At 42.4% G+C, this 23,768-nt stretch overlaps 1 protein-coding gene across 3 annotated transcripts in view; it reads left to right on the forward strand.

The window, feature by feature from the left end:
- Nucleotides 1-23,768, forward strand: part of Pip5k1b (phosphatidylinositol-4-phosphate 5-kinase type 1 beta) — a 320,487-nt gene that overhangs the window by 187,534 nt on the left and 109,185 nt on the right. For all 3 annotated transcript variants that reach the window (XM_045142359.1, XM_045142361.1, XM_004653147.3), the window contains exons 6-7: nucleotides 8,249-8,401; nucleotides 9,022-9,321. In XM_045142359.1, coding sequence (XP_044998294.1) covers nucleotides 8,249-8,401; nucleotides 9,022-9,321 — 453 coding nt within the window. The remainder of the gene's footprint in view (nucleotides 1-8,248; nucleotides 8,402-9,021; nucleotides 9,322-23,768) is intronic.

The following is a 23,768-nucleotide window of genomic DNA, read 5'->3' on the forward strand; positions in this document are numbered from 1 at the left end:
CTGCAAACGAACTTCAGATGCGTGCGCCCCCTTGTGCATCTGGCTAACGTGGGACCTGGGGAACCGAGCCTCGAACTGGGGTCCTTAGGCTTCACAGGCAAGCGCTTAACCACTAAGCCATCGCTCCAGCTCAAGAAGATAATTTTTTGATAGAAATACAACTAGCCCTACTAGCCAGTAAATAAAAGACTAAAGCCAAAAAAAAAAAAAAAAAATCTCCAGAGGGACTGGAAAGATGGCTCAGTAGTTAAAGGGACTTGCTTTCAAGGCCTGCCGGCCCAGCTCCATTTCCCTAGCCACACACATAAGCCAGATGCAAAAACTGGTGCAAGCATCTGGTTTTCATATGCAGCAGCAAGAGGCCCTGGCATGCATGCATGCACACACATACACGTGCAAACAAATTAATTTTTTTAATGGTCTAGCATTTCAGAGGAGGGAGTGGCCTGTCTGCTGGGGTATTCACCCACTTCTATGGGTGGGACTTGATTTTAACTGTGCCATCACCATTACAAAGGCCAAGCATGGTGGCACATGCCTGTAATTCCAGCCCTGTAGGGGAAAAGAGATAAAAGTTCAAGACCAGCCTGGGCTACACAGTGAGACTTTGTCCTTAAATGAGCAAATAAATAAGGAAAATATAATGCAGTTGAATAGAAAAAGATGGGATGGATAGTAGAATGGTAATAGAATGATGGAGTCTTAGAGGAATATGCCAACATATATACAGAAGAAGTGACTTTCTGACTGGGAATTACTTAAGAATTTAAGGTGGGAGTAAAAATATACGATAAATACATCATATATGTGTATGTATATATGTGATATATATATGTCATAGTGAGTATAGCCAGTAGCAATGTGTTATACACTTGAAAATTGCTTAATAAATGAATGTTAAAAATAACCATCATTCTCATATTTAAAAATATGCTGTATTGAGTGAGCATAATTTAAGTGAGGCTATTGTTGAACACGACCACTGTCAATCGTGAGTTACAAAATTACATTTTTGCCTATTGACCATAAGGTTGAAATTTACTTCAATGTCCTTGTATAATGATCATTGTCCAGAAATCAGCTTTCTAGTCTTATTAATGTCACAAGGTGCAAATTTGGAAACTTTTTAATACTAAGCACATCATCTTCAAATGTTTTATAATTGTTTACTTTGGGTGATAGCAACAACAAATGAATATAAATTTCCAAGTGTTATTTTTGAATACACACTATTTTGACGCAAAAAAATGAATAAAAATTGTTTATGAAAAAATGTGCTATAAAGGATATATAAATTTGGTTTAGCCATTCCGTACTGTATACATGTAAATCTCATGTTGTTCACCATCAAAATATAGTTTTTATTACCAAAAAATAATTGAGGGCTGGGCATGGTAGTGCATGCCTTTAATCCCTGCACTTGGGAGGTGAGATAGGAGGATCACCATGTGTCCAAGGCCACCCTGAGACTACATAGTAAATTCCAGGTCAGCCTGGACTAGAGCAAGACCCATCTCAAAATAAATAAATAAATAAATAAAGGAATTGGAAGTATTTTACATATTAAATAAGTGAATCATATGAAATAACTTATTTAATAATTAATTGAAAGCAAAAGAAAGAAGTGAATCTGAGGGAAGCAAGGAGACTGACTGGAGGTATGCATGAAACAAATTTAACCATGAATTGTTGGTGAAATAAATACATGGACATGTGTTTGCAATTTTCCAATGTAAAAAGGAAAGGATGGGCTGGAGAGATAGCTCAGTGGTTAAGGCACTTGCCTGCAAAGGCTGATGACCCAAGTTTGATTCCCCAATACCCACATAAAGCCAGATGCACAAGGTGGTGCATGTGTCTGGAGATGCCCATTCTCTCTCTTTCTCTCCCATGTATGATGGCACACACCCTTAATCCCAGTTTTATTTCTTTAAATATTTATTTACTTGCTTTGAAAGAGAAAGGGACATAGAATGCACATGCCAGAGCCTTCAGCTACTACAGAGGAACTGCAGATGTGCGCCTCCTTGTGCATCAGTACTGGGGAATCGAACCTGGGTCCTCAGGATCCTCACGCAGGGGCCTTAACTGCTAAGCCATATCCCCAGCCCCCAAGATTTTATTTTAATGCCAGGAGAGGCTGATGGGATTCAGAGCAAAAGGGAAAGAAGCTTCAGAGCCTCGAGTAGGGGAAGAAGGAGCTTTTAGGACTTCCAGGGAGGAGGGGACGGCACTGTGAAGAAAGCCCGGGAGCGCTCAGGATTCAAAGTGACTTAAGCCTGTTGCACTTAGAACTCCTCTGGGGAGGCAGGACTGGGAATGTTGGCTCTACCCAGGGCTACTGGTGGAGCAGTAGAGTTTAGGAAGTGTCTGTAGCTGTAGGTAGGGATTATGTGGTCCTGAGAACGGCTGTGTAGAAGGTAGGGGTGGAAAGGACAGGCAGCTTTCTTAAAACCTAAAACCTGGGACCTGCAAGAAACAGAACAAGGGTGCTGGCCCTATCCAGAATGATGGTTGGGTCCCCAACAGGTAGCCGCCAACCTTTGCACTAGGGACACTCACATCCCAGGCCTGAGGCAGCTCTTAATAAGCCTAGAGCTTCTGAAAATTCATCTCCTTCTGATGACTCCACCAAGTGGTCTGGTATGTGGTAGATGAGAAACTTCCCAGCGTGCTTCCGAGAGTCACCTGTAGCCCTCGGAGGTGTTATAGCCCACCCCTTCGTTTCATTTGTGAGGAACCTGAGGCTACGTTCACTGAAGGCAAATGCCCAAGATCACCTGAATTGGCAGGCACAGAGCCCCATCCAGAACAGTGATCTCCCCAGACTTTCCCACCGCTCCGAAGACCTCACCACTGGCCTCCTGCTCCCCACCCACCAAGTCACAGATCTCTCAGGTGTGGTCTCCAAGTTTCCTGTCCCCAACCCCTCACGCAGTGCTTGTCTCTTCGGAACAACACAGCTAAAGAGATACAACAAGGCACATTTTGGAAGAGTCTATCTTACATAAAGCAGAGAAAATGAACAGCTATGTCTGAAAGAATTCTCTGAAAAGAATCGAGGAATACATTATATATCACTAACCATATCCTGGCATCTGTCAAACCAGAGCTGCTGTTGTGATTTTATTAAGGAAGGAGAAGAGAAAGGACCATTATTAAACAAATGGTAACTCTGTAGTCTCAAAATTGCATATCTGTGGTGTGTTTATATTTCTTCTTGGTTTTGTGCTGTCAGATCTGGATTTTTGTCTGAATTATTATGTTTCTGTTCTTAGTTTATTAAAACTCACATTGTGCTTGCTAGTTTTAAGTTTCATGTCTAAACAGGCATAACTTGGGTTGTGAAGCACAGTGCTGTGGATGCTGCTGCCTCCTTATTGCTAGACAAGCATCTTCCCAGTCAGTGGGCCCAAGGCATGTTCATCTCTGCAGCAGCAATAATCCTATTGGTTCTGTTCTTGTCCGCCATAGGCCTGGGGATTCAAAAATCAAATGTAACTCACAGGAGTTGCTCATAGGACTTTTTGGCCTTACCTATACCAGTAAGGAGGGAAGCAGAGAGTGTGAACATTTTATAGCATTAGGGAAAGAAATGGCAGATGAAACGTCTCCACCACACGGTACGGGATTCTACTGTTAATTTGCATTGGCAGGGCCCAGTTGTGATGTAACAGTGCTTTCTTCCCATGGGGAAGGTAGCAGGAGGTCTTACAGGAAACAGAAATGAGACATGCATATACATCAATAGCTTACACAAATGAAGAAAAAAATGCCTGGAAGGTGCATGAAATGTAGGAGCATGCATGGAGACTTGCTGATTTTGGCTAATTAAAACGTTCTCATCTCTCCTCTATATTCTTAAAAAACAGCCTTTAGGGCTGGAGAGATAGCTTAGTGGTTAAGCACTTGCCTGTGAAGCCTAAGGACCCCGGTTCAAGGCTTGATTCCCCAGGACCCATGTTAGCCAGATGCACAAGGGAGCACATGCATCTGGAGTTCATTTGCAGTGGCTGGAGGCCCTGGCACGCCCTCTCTCTCTCTCTCTCTCTCTCTCTATCTCTCTCTCTCTCTCTCCCTCTCCCTCTCCCTCTCCCTCTCCCTCTCTCTCTCTCTCTCTCTCTCTCTCTCTCTCTGCATCCTTCTCCCTGTCACTCTCAAATAAATAAATAAAAATAAACAAATGTATTTTTAAAAAATCAGCCTTTAGAGGGTTGCTTAGAAGACAGTGTGGTAACCAAGTTGGTTAGAGAAATCACAGAATTTTGGTATATCAGTTTATTCCTCTTCAGTATCATAACCCAGTCAATTACACATTGATGACACGTTGTTCACAGCCCCCAAAATGTATCAGAGTAGGTCACAATTGATTGCTCTATGGATAGTCATTTGCAAATTACATAATGAATGAGTATTTGATTAGTAACTGGTGAAGTTATTTCTATAATGGGTCAGTGTTTATAGAAGAATTTGAGAGTTTAATTGGGAGAGATGTTTAGCTCTGAATCCAGTTTTTCTAGACAGCTTTTTTGGATCACCCCATTTCTCTATTTGCAATGTGATTTTTGCAGTTTTTGCTTATTTTATACTTTTGCAACATTTATTCCTACCCATAAAGAGGTTCTATGGGAAACTCAATTGTCAGGGAACAAAGTCAGAATTTCTAGAGAATCTAGGGTCTGCCTTCACTTTTAAAATTTTTTTTTGTTTATTTTTATTTATTTGAGAGCAACAGGCAGAAAAAGAAGGAGGCAGAGAGAAAGCGGCAGATATCTCTCTCTCTCTCTTTCTCTCTCTCTATCGACTGATCGATAGAGAGAGAGAGAGAGAGAGGGAGAGAGAGAATGGGCGCGCCAGGGCCTCCAACCACTGCAAACAAACTCCAGATGAGTGCCCCCCCTTGTGCATTTGGCTAACGTGGGACCTGGGGAATCGAGCCTTAAGCTGGGGTCCTTAGGCTTCACAGGCAAGCACTTAACCACTAAGCCATCTCGCCAGCCCTGCCTTCACTTTTTGTAAGAGATTGGAGTCCACATCTTTATTTTCAATGTCTTGCAGTCATGATTATTTAGTTAGCCCAACTTTCTTCTAGCCTTTATTCAGAATGTCCTGGTTTATTGGGGACAACTGTCTTTTCATGGAAATTTGACTACAAAGCTCAGTATATGCTCTTCTTTCTCTGCCTGGGGACCCGGGTAACAAGGCTCCTTTGCTTGCTCTTGGCCTTGGACTGTCTTGTCCTCAATCTGATGGTTTATCAATGAGTGGGAAAGGGCTGCTTCTTCTGTTAATTTTATTGGCTCTCCACATACAGGAACATTAAACTACACCCTTAGCTTAAACCATATATAAGAATCAACTCAAAGTGGATTAAAGACTTAAATGTAAGTCCAGAAAGTAGAAAACTACTAGGAGAAAACAGGAGAAAAGGCTGCATGACTTTGAGTAATGATTTGTTGTCTATGTCCCTGAGAGTACCAGCAACAAAGGCAAAAATAAATAAATAAATAAAAAATAAAGGAAAAATAAAGTTAAAAGCCAGAATTGCATCAACTTAGCAAGCTTGTGAACAGCAAAGGATATGCATAATAAAGAAATAACATTCAAGCCGGGCATGGTGGTGCATGTCTTTAATCCCAGCACTCAGGAGGCAGAGGTAGGAGGATCGCTGTGAGTTTAAGGCCACCCTGAGACTACAGAGTGAATTCCAGGTCGGCCTGGGTTAGAGTGAGACCCTACCTCAAAAAAAAAAAAAAAAAAAAAAAAAACAAGAAAGAAAGAAAGAAACAGCATTCAGATGGGGAGAAATGTTGGCAGATCATGCATTAGATATGAAGTTCATTTGCAAATATATAAGGAATTTGAGATGTTCAATAATAACACCAAAAAGAGTAAAGGAATCAGATTAGACATTTAACAAAGAAATATACAAATCATCTATATGTATAATGTTTAAAATGCTGAACATAATTTTTCATCTGGGAAATGCAAGTTAAAACCAGGATGGGATATAACCTCCCACCTATTAGAATGGCTATTATCTCAAAATGAAAAGTTAAAACAAAATATTGGCAAGTATGTGAAGAGAATAGAACCCTTGTGCTCTGCTGATAGGGGTGTAAATGAATACAGTTATTGTAGAACAATATGCAAGGTCCTTTAAAACCTAAAAATAGGGCTGGAGAGATGGTTAGCAGTTAAGGCACTTGCCTGCCAAGCCAAAGGACCCCCATTTGATTCCCCAGTACCCACCTGAAGCCAGATGCACAAGGTGTCACATGAATCCAGAGTTTATTTCCAGTGGCTGAAGGTCCTGGAATGCCCTTTTTTTCTGTCTGCCTCTTTCTCTCTCTCTCTCTCTCTCTTTCTCTCTCTATCTCTATCTCTATCTCTCTCGCACGCGCGCGCGCGCACGCACTCACTCACTCGCTCTCTCCCTTAAATAAAAATAAAATATATTTAAAAAACTAAAAATAAAATCACCATATGATCCAGCAACCCAAAGGATTTGAAATCAATATGTCAGAGCTATGACTGCTCTTCCATACCTGTGGCAGTGTAATTCACAATAGTCAAATATGGAATCCACCCAAGTCCCTCATTACTTAAGCGGGATAAGAAATCATGGCATGTAAATACAAGGAAATACACCTTTAAACACAATGAGGTTTTGTTGTTCACAAGGGCATGGATGACTCAAGAGGCCATCTAAGTTCAGAGTAAACTCAGCACAGAGACCAACATCACATGATCTCACTATACATGGAATCTAAAACATGTCAGGTGCAGAGAGCCCAGAGGTGGTTACCAGAGGCTGATCCAGGAGTAAGTAGATGGGGAAAGCAGAAACGTCAGTCAAAGAGGACAAAGTTGTAGTTAGGTAGGAATGTATCCTAGCAATCTCTTACAGCAATGTGACTACAGCTAATAGTAATGTATTTTTCTAAATTGTAAAAGAGTGAAATTTTGAGTGTTCTCACCACAGAATAATATGTTAGGGAACAAGTATGCTAATTGCCCGATTTGACCATTGTATAATCAATGCATTACTAAAGCATCACATTGAACCCCAGAAATGTATACAGTTAGGATTTGTCAATTGAAAATTTTTTAAAGCTGTGGTTCTTATGTGTCTGCTTTTGCCAAGCCAGTCCTGATGTCAAACCACAGGAACCTCTTCCTTCGCTACCCCTGCAGTAATGTGCAGTATTTGTCTACTGCCCAAGTACACGCCTACCTGGCCAAGAGACAGGGTGAAGACTGGAATGCAGCCCTCCTCCTACCCACCCACCTAGAGCTGTATCTGTCAAAATAAAAGTCTTTCTCATTACCACAAAAAGGCCGTATCACCTACTCATCTTGACTGTAAACTTGTTGCATTAACTGTTGAGATAAAACCAAGTAGACATGTTGCTTCAAATGTTAGGTGAACAAGTCTGGAGTGGGATGTGGGATAGAAAGAAGGATGTGATGTCATCTTCCTATTGGAGCAGAGAGAGTAGCAGACTTCTTGGGGAGAACAGTGCAAGGAGAAGTGGGGTTGATATTGAAGTGAGAAACACCCATGTGGAGCCGACCTTCAGCTGGGGCTTATTTCTCGGCATAGAATTATGAAAATCATCTTCAGAAATATCCCCAAGAGCATCCTAAGTTTACCTGGAGCCTCCTTTTAAAGCTTGTGGACAGCTCATCCTGTTTCACAAAGGTCAAGATCATGAGTCATTCTGCATTTGTCTTCCCTGGAAGCATCATGTGCATTAAAAATATTTCAGCCCAGCATGGTCTCCCAGGCCTAGAACTATAGAGTGGGTATGGTGGATCCGCCAGAGGATCTCCAGTTCAAGGTTAGCCTGAGCTATATACTAAGGCTCTGTCTGCCTGCCTGTCTATATAAAAATTCTTAAATATATCATTTGTGTAATATATTTTAAATGTTTAACTATTCCTGTGTTGAGTTGGCATTTTAAATAAATTAACAGCTTACTGAGCCACAAACGTTAAACAGCTTTTCCATTTGCATAAAGATTGTGCATTGTATTAAATATAGGAGGTCTTATATATGTGGATTTCATTAAAGAAACCAACAAAGCCTTTTCTAAATAAAAATAATGCGTAATTAGGGCTGTGGACTGTGGTTCAGAAGAGCACTTAGCTAGCTTGGCCAGGCCCTGTGTTCAATCCAGCATCACAGAATACATCAAGAAGAAAATGTGCACATGTTTACATGAGATGTTTGCTTCTCTTTCAGTACTCCATCTGCAGTGAGCCCCTAATTGAACTTTCCAACCCTGGAGCCAGCGGATCCTTGTTTTTTTTGACGAGTGATGATGAATTTATCATCAAAACTGTTCAGCATAAAGAAGCAGAGTTCCTCCAGAAGCTTCTGCCAGGCTACTACATGGTGAGGACCCGTGCAGAATTCAAGTTGTTTTAGGCGGCGTTAATTCCCTTTGCAGTATTTTGTTCCTACATTGCTGTTTCTGTCATCCTTTCTTTTTTCTTTCTTTTCTTTTTTTTTTTTCAGTTACTCTGGCATTTTTTTTCCTTGGCATTTAGACTATGTTGTGACACTCAGTGGATAGATTTTCAGAAGTAATAACCAGGCATGGTGGAGCAGACCTGTGATCCCAACACTCAGGAGGCTAAGATGGGAGGCTCACAACTGAGCCTCAGATACACAGAGATACCATAAATTTAACAGAGAGACTTGATTGGTTGGTGGGCTCAAGGAGGCCAGCCCGTGGGTGTGCTAAGCTGAGAACGAGGCAGGAAGCTGTTGCTTAGGAACTGCTTGCAGCCATCTTGAATGAGACTGGATCAGACACAGATTCTAGTCCTGCCAGGGCAAGCAAGGGGGCATCTCCTTGGGCCACAGCCTAGCTAAAGGCCTCTAAAAAGAAGTCCCTTTTTTTTTTTTTTTTTTTGTCAGCATCAGCTCAAAGACAAATCACTTTAAGTGAAGCACTACTTTGTGAAAACCAGAGGTGGTGAAGGTTTCTTTTCCCTTTTTCGTCTTTCTAGAATTTAAACCAGAATCCAAGGACTCTTCTGCCAAAATTCTACGGACTTTACTGCATGCAGTCAGGGGGCACGAACATCCGCATCGTGGTGATGAACAACGTGCTGCCACGGGCCATGAGGATGCACTTGACCTACGACTTGAAAGGTTCCACGTACAAGCGAAGGGCCTCCCGGAAGGAGAGAGAGAAACCCAACCCCACATTTAAGGACCTAGACTTCCTGCAAGACATGCACGAAGGGCTGTACTTTGATACGGAAACCTACAACGCACTCATGAAGACTCTGCAGAGAGACTGCCGGGTAAGGAAGCGCTGCCACCATGGCTGTCTTTGAGACACCGTCCATGTCCTGTGAGCTTTGGCTGCCACGTGCCACAGGCATAGAATGCAGAACTGTCGCCTTGTACATCTGGCTTACATGGGTCCTGGGGAATTAAACGCTAGTCCTTAGGCTTTGCAGGCCAATGCCGTAACTGCTAAGCCTTTTCCCGGTGTCAGGAGTTCATATGTAGTGGCTAGAGGCCCTGGAGTGCCCATTCTCTCTTTCTCTCGCAGAAATAAATGAATAAAATATCTTTAAAAAAAAAAAAGCAGAAATGTACACCACGGACATGTGAGGTCCCTTCTTAGTGCTGACCCAGGCTCCCCTAATCTCGAAGGAAGTGGTCAATAATAAGAATGATCTAGGGCCTCTTCACTTACAGCTCTGTCAGCTTTCTCTGACAAAAAGGAAATAAGCAAGCTTTGTCTTCTTTTCTTCCTCCCCTGTAGGGTAGGTAGTTAAGACAGAAATGAAATTTAGACTTAATGCACTCACCAAATACTGACATGGTAAAATTAGAAAAAAAAATTTTTTGAAGAAAAAGATAAAAATGCAATCCTGATGGCTTTCGAAGGTTGATAATCATGGAATCAATAACCCTCCCAGAAACATGCCCTCCTTATCCACTTGAAAGGACAAACCAGGTCACTTGGCAAAGTGGAGCATAGTGGCGAGTGAGCAGCTGGCGTGACAGTGGGCGCTGTGCCCAGGGCTGACCAAGGCTTTCTGGAGAAGTGAAAAGACCCTCCAGTCCTGGCCACTGGGGAAGATGAGGTGTGCTGTGCAGGTTGTGGCTTTCTGGGTCTTTCCTGGGCCCTGATGACCCTTATTGTTTTGTTTTGTTTTTTTCGGGGGGGGGGGCATACCTCTCTGCAAAGCCTAGGCATAGCAGACAGTGAGGAAAACTGGCTGACCACCTGTCTACTATGTAGAGCAGGAAGTGCTCATGACAGCCTAGTTCTGCCCTCTGGGGCTTTCCTTTCTACCAGGTATAGCAGCACAATAGTGCATGAAGTGTGTCCTTGGGTTTGTTTTCTTCCTGAGCATAGCAGTTACTCACAGTTCCTGCACGTTAGCCACCATTGGTTGAATGCTTACAGGTAGTCTAAGACTCTACTGCATGGCCCCATTTCATTTTCTGAGCCCCTCTTTGAACTCCCACTTTAACTGTTGAAGACTTGAGTACTCAACAAGTCAGTGGCAAGCCCATGTCTGGATATAAGGCATATGTTCCAAACAACTGAAATTTCTAGTCACTCCAAGGATTTTTTGTTTTCAAGGTAGGGTCTCACTCTGGTCCAGGCTGACCTGGAATTAACTATGTTGTCTCAGGGTGGCCTCGAACTCATGGTTATCTTCTACCTCTGCCTCCCGAGTGCTGGGATTAAAGGCGTGCGCCACCATGCCCAGCTTCTCCAAGGATTTTTTAAAGTTATCTTTTAAGAATTCTAGGGACAGCCAGACATGGTGGCATACACATAGTGAATTCCAAGTCAACCTGGGCCAGAGTGAGACCTGACCTCAAAAAAAAAAAGAGCCAGGCGTGGTGGCGCACACCTTTAATCCCAGCACTTGGGAGGCAGAAGTAAGAGGATCACCATGAGTTCGAGGCTACCCTGAGACTACATAATGAATTCCAGGTCAGGCTGGGCTAAAACAAGACCCTTCTTTCAAAAAACAAAAAACAAAAAACAAAAAAAAAAAAAAAAAGAATTTTACGGAGAAGCAGTGGGAACCAAAAAAACATATCCTTCAGAGCTATTCAGATATCTGGGTGATTCATGTTTTTCTTAAGAAAAGAAACAAACAAACAAAAGAAAGAAAGAAAGTATACATACGCCTTAGTGAAAACCTTTTTCCTGTGTTTTTTCTCCCCTTACAGGATGTGGGTGAAAAGTGACTTTCAATTCCCCAGTGTGTCCAAGCCTCTCCAGTTTTAGACTTGTTTTTCTGATATGTGTATGTCTGTGTTTCTTACGAATATTGAAATTTTTTCAGCTTTCTGCTTTCAAGGCCCCACATGAGGCTTCTGTTCCAGGAAAATAACAGGTCAAATGTGAGCGCTGCTGCCCAGGGTTGGCGTGGCAGTGTTTCCTGCGCCCAGCCCCAGGAGCACAAGGTCAAGCACAACTTTAGATGGTGTGGCCCTTAGATGTACTTCTTTTATTTTGCAGCTTGTGGCAGGTTTGTTGTTCTAAGAAACATAAGAGTCAATATCAAGGTATTCCCAAGGCAAACTTCCTCTGCACATCACATTTGCTCTTGTTGATTGCACACAGAAAGACTCCTCTCCCCATGGTCTGGGGGCTTGGGGAAGCCTGACTCCTGTCCTTGATCCACCTTGACTATAAGGAAATCCTCTGCGATCAGGAGGCAGCAACTAGTTACGGGAGCCGATAGCCCCATCAGGCAGGGCGGGGCTTGGGGTGGTGAGTTCATGTTTGTCATGGACTACTTGCTGAATCTGGCAGATGCTGTGGGCTGTCCTAGAAAAACGCCATCCACACTGTGGTTCATGCCTCCCACAGAGCCCGGTTTCCCTCTACGCGTCTCATTCCCCAGCTGAAACTCTACATCCCAGAGCAGTAGTCACCCGTCTTTCCCCAGATCATCCTCTGAAGGGCTGCCTCCCTAAGTGGGTAGAAAAAGGTGTTGTCGGGCTGGAGAGATGGCGTAGCGGTTAAGCGCTTGCCTGTGAAGCCTAAGCACCCCGGTTCAAGGCTCGGTTCCCCAGGTCCCACGTTAGCCAGATGCACAAGGGGGTGCACGCGTCTGGAGTTCGTTTGCAGAGGCTGGAAGCCCTGGCGCGCCCATTCGCTCTCTCTCTCTCTCTCTCTCTCTCCCTCTATCTGTCTTTCTCTCTGTGTCTGTCGCTCTCAAATAAAAAAAAAAAAAAAATCTAAAAAAAAAAAAAGAAAAAGGTGTTGTCATTGACATTTCCAGAAACATCTTTCCCTGGTATCTCCCTCACTTTGCAGAGGTGAGCTTTAGTGACGCTGATGGGCTATGGGGATCTAGAGAAGCTGTGAGGTCACCCTGAAACCGGTACTGGTACCAGAGGACTGTGTGTCTCTGCTGCTAAAATCCTCCTATGTGTGGCAAATGATTTAGTCGGGCAATGTGTTGTTATGGTAACACCCTTGCTGGGGAAAGATAAACCAGGCTCATTGTTAAATGCCCTGTCACTCATTTATCTGAAATGTGTTCCAAGCATCTATAGGCAAGTGTAAGAGTAGCCTCCATGTTTGACCAACTGCCAAACAGTGGGGGGAGGGGGCAACGGAAATACAATATTGTAAGGATCAGAGCAGGTGACAGCAGAGCTTGATTTGGAGGGAAGAAAGGAATTCTCCAGGTAGGCAGAGCCTTATTTCTAAGTACAGTATGTTTTAGGCATAAAATAGCATGATGTATTCAAGCATACTTGGTAATGTAACAATTCATAGTTAGGAGATGTGGGAAGTAAGAGAAAAATAGCCAAATAGTACCAGAAGACCTTTTCTGGTGATGTCACGGTCCTCTTAAGGGTTTGAAAGTACCAAATATACAAACACCAGACCTTTAAAACCCTTAAATACTGTTGGTGAAAATGTAAATTAGTCTAGCCACTATGGAAATCAGTATGAAGGTTCTTCAAAAACCTAAAAGTAGAATTACCATATGATCCAGTTCCACCACTTCTGGGACTCAGGGGAGTCTGAGGCATCCTACCACAGAGATGCTGAATATCCATGTTCAGTGCAGCGCTTTTCACAATGCCAAGAGATGGAATCACCCTCGTTGTCCATGAGTGGAAAAAGAAAGTGATGCATTGGAGTTTTTTTTTTAATTTATTTGTTTATTTTATTTATTTGAGAGTGACAGAGAGAGAAAGAGGCAGATAGAGAGAGAGGGAGAATGGGTGTGCCAGGGCCTCCAGCCACTGCAAACAAACTCCAGACACGTGTGCCCCCTTGTGCATCTGGCAAACGTAGGGAATCGAGCCTCGAACCGGGGTTCCTAGGCTTCACAGGCAAGCACTCAACCGCTAAGCCATCTCTCAGCCCCGCATTGGAGTTTTATTCAGCCATAAATAAGAATGAAATTATGTCATTTGCAAGCAACCATATGGAACTGGAGGTCATTCTGTCAAGCAAAATAAACAAGACTCAGAAAGACAAACGTATTATTTCTCTCATGTGGAATCTAGATTATACACATGGACATGTTGATGTATGTTATGTGTGTATATGTACACACACGGCATGAAAGTAGAAGGACTCTGGAGAAAGAAAGTGGGGTACGTTAGCAGGATGGGGAGGAGCCAGAGGATAATAAAAGATGAGTATTGTCAAAATACGTGATGGAACTTGAATAAAAACTTCACTATGAGGCTGGAGAGCTGGCTTAATGGTTAAGTGCTTGCCAGCAAAGCCTAAGGACCCAGGTTCAATTTGCTAGGTCCCATGTAATCCAGATACACATGGTGGCACATGCATCTGGAGTTCATTTGCAGTGGCTAGAGGCCCTGATGTCCCTATTCTCTCTCTCTCTCTTTAATAAATAAATAAAATACTTTTAAAACCTTCATTATGGAGCTGGTTAAGGTGTTTGCCTGCAAAGCCAAAAGGCCTCGGTTCTATTCCCCAGGACCCCCATAAGCCAGATGCACAAGGGGGTGCATGTGTCTAGAGTTTGTTTGCAATGGTTGGAGGCCCTGGTGTGCCCATTCTCTCTCTGCCTCTTTCTCCCCCTCTCTCTCAAATAAATAAATAAAAATAAAGTTTAAAATAATTTTGTTATGAAATCTGTCACTTTGCACCATAAATATACATACTAATCAAAAACTAAAGAAGGGAAGAATCCAAGCCTTTGGAACCAGGCAGATGAAGGAAGCCTCGTGAGCACTTGCGACGCCCTTCTTGCTGCCTCGTCACTCTGCACCCTTTCTTTCCTATTCTGACTTGACATCTCAGAACACGGGATTCTGTTTCCCTTAGCCTGAGTGCTATTGGAAGACCCCTGCATGACTCATTGAGCCAGCTCAACCCATGTTGTCCCCAGCCCCCCATGGACTGTGTCTTTACTCCGAATCCAAGCTGCCATATCTGGACTCTTCTGGAAATTGCTGAGCAACCTCAGCACACAGCAAACCCTCTGAGTCAAAGCCATCCTTTCCTGGCCACTGGGGAAGAACCATCCCTCTTCCTGGTTTGCTGAGCCCACATGTGAACCTTGGATATCTCCCTTCCCTACATGATGGTCCATCCCTGATCAGCTCATCCATGTGGTGCATGGAACACTTGAGACTAATCTGGAAAGCTAATCTTGTTTTATGCTCTAAGGCTGCTAAGCCTGATTCCCGCACATGAACCAAACAAATGGCCTTTTCCAAATGTAAGACCCAGATCCTGAAACTCACAGTCCCGTCCATATCACTAGTCCCTATTGGCTGTGCATGAGGCCCCTTTCTTTGCTATCCGTTGTCCTGTCCGTCCTCTGGATGGCCGTCAACATCTACAACTGAAGCTGGTGAAGAGAGTGACAACTGCCAGCTCATCACAAGTTACAAATAGAAAGGATTTTTTTTTTTTCAAACTGTCTATCGGCTTCCAACGTGACAAAGTTGAGATGTGCATGCTATTTGAAAACTACTGTTTCCCAGTACCCTTCCATCTCCCCACAAGCCTGTGCCTGTCTTTGTGGTACAAGAAACATGACCCTCATGTAGCCATTTGTACAGATCAGCAGCCCAAAGCTTACATTTTCTTCCTTCCTTTCCCTCTCTTTCCATATACAGCAAATCACCATGTCTATCCTGTCTTGTCTCTTCCATGTCTCGTGACTCTTCCCCTCTTCATATGCAGTCCCTGCCTCAGTGAAAGCCCCGGCTTCGTCTCCTGGAAATTCAATATCCTCTTCACTAGTTTTCAGTATCACTGCCTTCGACATAAGTGCCCCAGAGCACCCTGTTCCCTGGCCAGCCCAAGCATACCCTCGATGGTTTGGCCTTTTGTGCATGTCTTGCTCTACAGGACCGTTTCTCCCATGTTGTCCTCACCTGCCCTCGCTTCTCATCTCGGGACTCAGGCGCCTCTTCCTCTAAGACCGTGCTGCCAAGCTGCCCCATCATCCCGACTTCACCTCCTTTATGGAATTTAATACACTTACCTTCTCACATGCAAATCGTTAAGCCTTGGGATCAATCCTTAGATCGCCTCTATATGTTTGGCACGTAGTGGGAGAGTAACAAGTGGCTTTTTGAATATCTACTTAAACAAAGTAATAATAAAGCAGCGAATCACTGAGGATAGAGACAGGTTTGAGTACATCTTCAAGAAATCTGTCTTTGGTGACGTTTTTGTGTTTCTAGTTGTTCTTAAATTCTGCTTTCTGGAGGACGCATCCCATTTCGTAGTAATGCCTGCCAAATACGGCACTGAGAATTTAATAAAGCAGTTGATTCCCATGTTGAATCACTTGGGATTACTTGAAAACCTCCATTGGCCATCCTCATATTGAGTCATTCATTCAGCAGAAGTATATTCATATTCCAATGATTTTCCCATGGAAATTAAGCTGTGCATGGTCATTGAACCTTTATTTAACATTGACTCCTGCCTCCCTTAGGTGTTTTTCATGCCTTGGCCCTCTCTGAAGCTGCAGCACCCATCCTGCTGCTTTTATCCCAGAATATGTTACAATTTCATATGATAAAACATACATTTCATGTGATGAAAACACTTTTATATTGAACATTTATGTGTTCATTGTATAAGAACAATCATGATCAATTATGTATTCATTTTTAATTTACTATAATTATTTCTTCTCTGATATAACTTAACTATGAAACATCTAGAGAACACCATGTCATTTAATTAATTTGATTAATTATCACACCCTGCAGTATTTTTGGATAACTGTGGAGGGTGACATGGTGACAAAGCATATTAGTGAGATCTTGTATTTACAAGTAAATATTTCTTAATCTTTCAAGTAGGGGTCTTATTACAGACAGTCTGAATGATTAATGATCTAAATGAATCATTTTATATTTATTATCAGTCTTTGTTGAACAGAAAATTGTTAATTTTTCAATGGTGCAAAATCATTTTTCTTTTCTTCAAACAAATTACTGCAACCATAAATATTAATAGGTTCTCAAAATTTAATGAAACCAGGCTTAATATTGGAACATTTTGATGTGCAAAAAGATATTTTCACATATGGCAAGCTCTCAGTTTATGGACCAGATTGTTATCAGCTTGGGCATGTCTGTGTGGGTTACATTATGAGTTATTTCACAGGATAATTTAGCATTGTGGCTAGCAATACTTTTATTTAGTACTCATTTTCCCATTTAATGTGGATTCTAGGGTGTTTTTTTTGTTGTTGTTGGCTGGTTTACTTGTTTGTTTGAGACAGGATCGCCCTTGTAGCTCAGGCTAGCCTCAAACTCATGATCCACTTGCCTCAATCTCCTGAGTGTTGACATACGGACATGTATCACCATGCCTGGCTTTTTCTTTTTGATAAGTTAACTGTTAAAGGTCACCATCAGGGAGGAAAAAGTGCCCCAGATGTAATAGAAAACAGTTGTACATTTATAAGTGGTGGTGATACTTAAATTTAGTCTGTTATCTTTATCAATAAGGGATTAGATATTGTCTGTAGACTTTAACCAAGACATGGAAATGATGTAGATAAGATAATAACTCCACATCACTAAGATTTCAAGCAAAAGAAAGGACAGACAAACTTTATGCCAAAGAAGATTTTAAAAGTGTTATAATTCCATGACATAGTTTATTTATTCCACTATTTTAAATTATGAGTTTTCTATGTATAATATTTGTTATTTTAAAAACATAATAGCATAGGCATAAAGCAAATTTTAAATTGTTAGGCAACTAAATGAATAAAACTCACTCAGAATAAAAGACAGTTTCAGCTGAGTGGAATTCCCTCAGTCTGTGGCAGACGGACACTGCCTTCCACTTTCTGGTCTAAGAGAGAATGATGTGGACATACCTAGCCAAGACAGGCTTTTTAGTGAGGACAGAAATAAAAACATAATTGCATTGGCAATAACTTTTTTTTGTGTGTGAGACAAGGTCTGATGTACCCAGAGCTGGCCTGGAATTCACTATGTGGGTAATGATGCTGTTTTTTCATAGCCCACCACAAGCTCTGAGAAATTCTACTGCCTCCACCTCCCATCGCACGGTCAATTTGCTGGGATTACAGAAACTCGCCATAGATTCTGGCTTTCAGCTTTTTGTGTGGGGCCTGGAAATCAAACGTGACACTCCAAGCACAATATCCACCGAGCCATCTCCCCAGTCACCTGCCAGGACCTTTTAAATGTTTCTACCAGGGCTGGGGAGATGGCTTTGTGGTTAAGGCACTTGCCTACAAAACCAAAGGACCCAGGTTTGATTCCCCAGGACCCACATAAGGCAGGTGCATAAGGTGGCACATGCATCTGGAGTTCGTTTGCAGTGGCTGGATGCCCTCACACACCCATTCTCTCTTTCTCTCTCTTTCTTTCCCTCTCTTTGCCTCTTTCTTGCTCTCAGATAAATAAATAAAAATGAAATATTTTAAATGTTTCTACCTATAGGTCCTTTTATTCACTTTTTTTTTTTTTTTTTTTTGTAGTTGTTGGAGTAGGGTCTTACTCTAGCTCAAGCTGACCTGAAATTCACTATGTAGTCTCAGGGTGCCCTCTCAAACTCACAGCCATCCTCCTACCTCTGCCCCTGAGTGCTGGGATTAAAGACATGTGTCACCACGCCCGGCTTCCTTGTCTCACTTTTTTATGTAATTGTTGAGTCACTTGCAACAGTTGGAAGCAATAATACAGAGAAATTGCATGTGCCCTTCACCTGCTTTCTCCCCATGAATGTCTCACATGACTAATACAGTATCATAGCCAGGGAATCAAATTCAGCCAGTGTTTTCCAGACTTCTACATTTTAATAGTTTTACACATGTACTGTGTGTGTTGAGGGTGGATTCCGTGCGGTTATAGACTATATAGATTTATATAACCATTTCCACCAGAGTCAAGTGCAGAATGTCGTTCTTTCTCAACCACCCCTTAAGCTACCCTTCCATGATCATAGCCGTCTACCTCTTCCCAAGCCCTCCCTTCATTTCATAGAACCATGAATCTGTTTTTCATCTCTATAATTTGACAATTCAAGAATGCTCTATAGAGCTGGGCATGGTGGCACCTGCCTTTAAACAGCACTATGAGTTTGAGGTCAGCCTGGGCTAGAGTGAGACCCTGCCTTAAAATAAATTAAGAAAAAGATAAAGAATGCTATATAGAACCAATCATGACGACACGTGCCCATAGTTCCAGCACTAGAGAGGGGGAAGCAGGAGGATCGGAAGTTGAAGGCCAACCTAAGCTAAATGAGACCCTGTCTCAAAATAAAATGCTCCGTAGACAGAATCATGCAGCCTAAAACCACTGAGGTTGGCTTTTTTCACTCCGTGTAATGCCATTGAGATCCATCCACATTATTTTCTGTATCAATACGTTGCTCCCTTATTTATTTATTTATTTTTAAAGATTTTTTTTATTTTTATTTATTTATTAGAGACAGAAAGAGAGAGAATGGGCACACCAGGGCCTCTAGCCACTGCAAACGAACTCCAGATGCATGCGCCACCACCATGTGCATCTGGCTTATGTGGGACCTGGAAAATCAAACTGGAGTCCTTGGGCTTTGCAGGCATGCGCCTTAACTGCTAAGCCATCTCTCCAGCCCAGTTGCTCCTTTTTAAAAAATTTTTGTTTGTTTATTTATTTGAGAGCAACAGACAGAGAGAGAATGGGCACACCAGGGCCTCCAGCCACTGCAAACAAATTCCAGACACATGCGCCACCTTCTGCATCTGGCTTACATGGGTACTGGGGAGTCAAGCCTCGGACCAGGGTCCTTAGGCTTCACAGGAAAGTGCTTAACTGCTAAGACATCTCTCCAATCCTACATTGATCCTTTTGATTGCTGAGTGTCATTTCATGAATGAAGATACTAGTGTGATATTATCCTGCTACAGAACAGGGAGTAAGGGTTCTAGGTTTTGAGTGTTACAAGTAGAGAGCGCTGCTATGAAACTTTGTGCCCTGGCTTGTTGCTTGAGCATGACTTTTCGTTCCTCTGGGAAAAGGTTTGAATGCTATTACTGTATTATGTGAAAAGTACATGCTGACATTTAGACAAAGCTGATGGCCCCTCTTCCGGATCGACTGCACCATTTCACCACTTCCCTTTCCCACCAGCAGACTATGAATGGCCCATGTCCACCCTGTCCTCGACGTCATTTGCTGGTGTTACTCTTTTTTTTTTTTAAGTTTTGGCCATCCCGACCACTGTGTATTTAATTCTCTTGTTGAAAAGTTACCTGAGTATGTACTCTAAAAAAGATAAAACCAATGAAAAAACTGAGGATTTCAGAAACTGTGAAAAGTGAAGCAGACAAAGTTACAGTTCTGTAGGACTTAGTGCAAGCGAGAGGGATTCCCAGGCAGCTTAGCGTTCCAGAATTTCCAATGCTCTTAGTAAGTGTGTCTGTGAGACTAAATCCTCGTAATGCTGTAGCCATGCCTATTCTGCAGCCATTAGTATTTCTCCGGTGCATGAGAACTGCTTGATTCCATTTTGAATGTCTGCTGGTGAAATGTGCTGTCTATGGGAACAGGAACTGTGTGACTTTGTTTCCCACCCGTAGCCTTCTGGCCATGCTTTTTCAGCAGGTTGCTTGGCATTGTCTTCTGCTGGAGCCTTGGAGGTAACGACAACAAACATTTTTGACATACTGTGTCTTACCTAGTCAGTAAACATAATAAGAACAGGTTTGGATGATACCAACGTGTAACTTGTCATGAAAGAGAACTAAAATTAATCGTGTCGTCTTTGCAAATTTGTGGAAAACTGTTGTCACTTACATTTGAATTTCTCATTTGGCCATTGTCTGTCGGGGGCCATTAGATCTGTCAGTTGCCATGGCGTTGACTTCCCAGGCCCCTCTGGTACGAATTCAGGTGATGAGTGTCCTTGCATCACAATTGTTTGTTAGTCTTGGAAGAGGCTAATGTTGCCCTGACTTTTGCTGGTTGCTTCAGGTTAGTTCAGACGCATGTGGTTTATGGGAAAGAGTCTCCTGCTGATAGTAACAGAAGGGACAGATGGTCGGTGAGGTGGTGACAAGGAAGCTATAAAAACAGAAGTATTCTTCTGTTACAGCCATGGCTAGCTTCTACTGAGCAAAATATACCTCTGTAAGCCAGACAAGTAATTCTTAATATTTTGCAAAAAAAAAAAAAAACTGTTAATATATTTTTATGGAAATAAGATTCCATCTTAGATACAACATATAGATACCAAAATAGTGAAATATTTAACACATATGATATCTAATATACATTCATCAAATATATAGATACATGGTACATAGTATATGATTCATGGATATGAGGGACATATTTCCTAGGCTCACTTCATTGGCAAATTTGCTCCATTAACACTAGCTATAGCATTGCTTTGAGACTAAGTGTTCTGTCTTATAGGTAGACTCCCATTAATTCTAACATCAGTGGCTCCTTCTTGACCAATAAAGTGAAGACTTCAGAGGGGTTCAGTTTTCCCAGGTCTACACAGTTTACTGTGCTGGCTCTACGCCCCATATCCTCGTCCTTCTGATTCCCAAAGCTAAGATCTTCTATCATCTTACTCCCTAGGAACTTATAGGTATATTGGGGAAAGTCACTGAAATTAAAACTTTAAGCAAAGCACACTGGTTCCCAAAGGCTACATGGTCCTCAGCTCTGACAAGCAGATGCTGTGGTGGTAGATTCTAGAGGAGTCAGGAAAGGGCTTTGCCAAAATAGACAGTTTGGTTGGGACAAGACAATGTGTGGTGGTTTGATTCAGGTGTCCACCATGGCAATTGGAAATTAAAGCCTCCTGGAGGCAGAGTATTGTTGGGGGCTGGCTTATGGGTGTTATAGCCAGCTTCCTCTTGCCAGTGTTTGGCACACTCTCCTGTTGCTGTTGTCCACCTTATATGGGTCAGGGGATGATATCCATCCTCTGCTAATGCCATCATTTTCCTTACAGAGTGGAGCTTCTCCTCTACTCTGTAAGCCAAAACAAACCCTTTTTCCCAGAAGCTGCTCTTGGCTGGGTGATTTCTGCCAGCAATGTGAACCTGACTGCAACCGTAATGTGTTGAAATCGTGCAGCCTATTTCAAGGGGGTGGGGAAGGGAGGAAAACAGTACCAAGTGATTGAGGAGCCCAAAGGAAATGGAAAGCATAATCAAACCCACTGATACCTGCCCACTGGTCTCAACATGTGTACCCATGAAATCTTACTGATGTGAAAGCAAGACTATTTAAATTTTCTAGAAGAGATTGGGGATAGATGCATGGCGTTGAATCCTGTGTGAGCAGCTTTTGAACCTGTGCATTAAGTACAGAAGCTAAAGGATTGTCACAACAGTTGGTTTATTGACCCACCCTTGGAATCAACCAAATGAAGTATTACAAAAAATTTTGCACAAAGAATGGAAATGGGAAACAAATTAAAATACTTCCCCAGCCTTAAGATATAAATTCCTTCTATTTTTCTTCCTGAAATATTCCTCAAAGTTTGCGGAAGTGCAGTGTTCCCTGAGGTTCTCCGGTGCTGGGGATGGTGTTGATGGTGGTGTGTGTAGCTGGTTTTGAGTTTAAGTAACATACCCCAAGTTAATGAAAGCTGAAGTCTTTGGGCCTAACACAGAATACTGCTGTATGTAGGATGTTCAGGTTTCTGCTTTTGTGTGCAAAGAATCCACCTGTGTTTGATTTTATAAATGACCCTAAGTGTACAGGTAAGATGAGTGTAGGTCACAAGAAAGTGTCTGAAGGGTAGGAGGGAAATGTCACAACGACTGTGTCCTTTTCCTGCATGGAACCCTGAGAAAGCAGAAGGGCTCCAGCAGGAAAGGAAACGGGCACAGGAGCCTGATGGGAGCAGTTCTGGCTTTGTAGGTGTATGTGGAAAGGCTTTGAGCTTGGCGTATGCATCTCATGGTAGGTAGGTGACCATAAGAACCAGTGACAATGAGTATGAGAAGAAATAGAGCCATGTCATCAATAACTAAGCCAAAGAGGGTGGTGGCAAAGTGGCAAGCTATTGCCACTTACAACATGGAATTAAGGATTCATGTTTTATAAAAAGCTGGACTTTGGTGAGGGACTGCATTACAGCGACCTGTGACATATTTGAGAGTTTTCAGAATCAGGAAAACATTAAACATTGAGCAAGTGTTCAAAACTATTCCTCGTGTGTTCATGACACAGATCCATGTGTCCCTGACACATGTGAGCTTGTGTTCCTCCCTGAAGCTTTCAACTTAGGTACTTCAGAGAACATCGTCAGTTTGAGTGTGTCAAAAAGGAGCTTCTTGTATTCACTGTGTGCAGTTAACAAGCCCCATGATGCTATCTAGATGAGACCTGTGTGGCTGCCTTGTAAAAGTAAGGGACTTCCTTGGCCACACTCCATTCTCATCCTTTCCAAAAAGATGCCTCAGATAGGCTACTGAGGGCTTGTGCCCATCCGTGTTGGTCAGCTCTGAGCTGCCTGTCACCCTTCCTGCCTATGATGAGTGTCCCTTTGGTCGCACCAGTATCCTTCCTTTGAAGAAATTTTCTAATCTGGTGATATGATCAAGTAAGTATAACTTTTCTCTCAGTTTTGCTCTGCTAAACATTGCTTTTTCTGATAGCTGTGTAGCGCATGCCTACAGTCCCAGCACTTGGGAGACTGAGGCAGGAGGATTTCAAACTCGAGGCCAGCCTGAACTACAGTGTAAATTACTGTCTCTAAATAAAACAACTACAGGAAAAAGAAAAGAAAACAATATCACTAATGAACATGTATGTGAGTGTGAAATCTTGGATGATAGATGATTGCTGCTAATGCATAGAAGTGTAATTCTATCACTTCAAGCTTTTCAAGTGGAAAAAAATCAAGAGAGAAAAGCCTTTACACAGTGAGTCAAGGATTCTTTTTTTTTTTTTTTTCATTTTTACTTACTTATTTATGAGAGAGAGTGGGAAAGAGAAAAATGGGCGCTCCAGGGCCTCTGGCCATGGCAAACAAACTCCAGGTGCATGTGCCACGTAATGTATCTGTCCTTATGTGAGTACTGGAGAACCGAACTTGGGTCAGATTTTCTAGGCAAGTGACTTAACCACTAAGCGATCTCTCCAGCCCAAATCCAGAATTCTAAATCAGTGTTAGACACAGCACAAAACACATTATTGCCATAACTAGGCTAAGAATTTAATATTTATTAGATTCTGCTTTACCAGCCAGGATTATGTCTTGCCACAGCCTTTATTTTCTCTTCATTACATTAGCAAAGAACACTCTGAG

The sequence above is a fragment of the Jaculus jaculus genome, chromosome 1 (assembly GCF_020740685.1).
Source record: "Jaculus jaculus isolate mJacJac1 chromosome 1, mJacJac1.mat.Y.cur, whole genome shotgun sequence".
Taxonomy (NCBI): Eukaryota; Metazoa; Chordata; class Mammalia; order Rodentia; family Dipodidae; genus Jaculus; species Jaculus jaculus.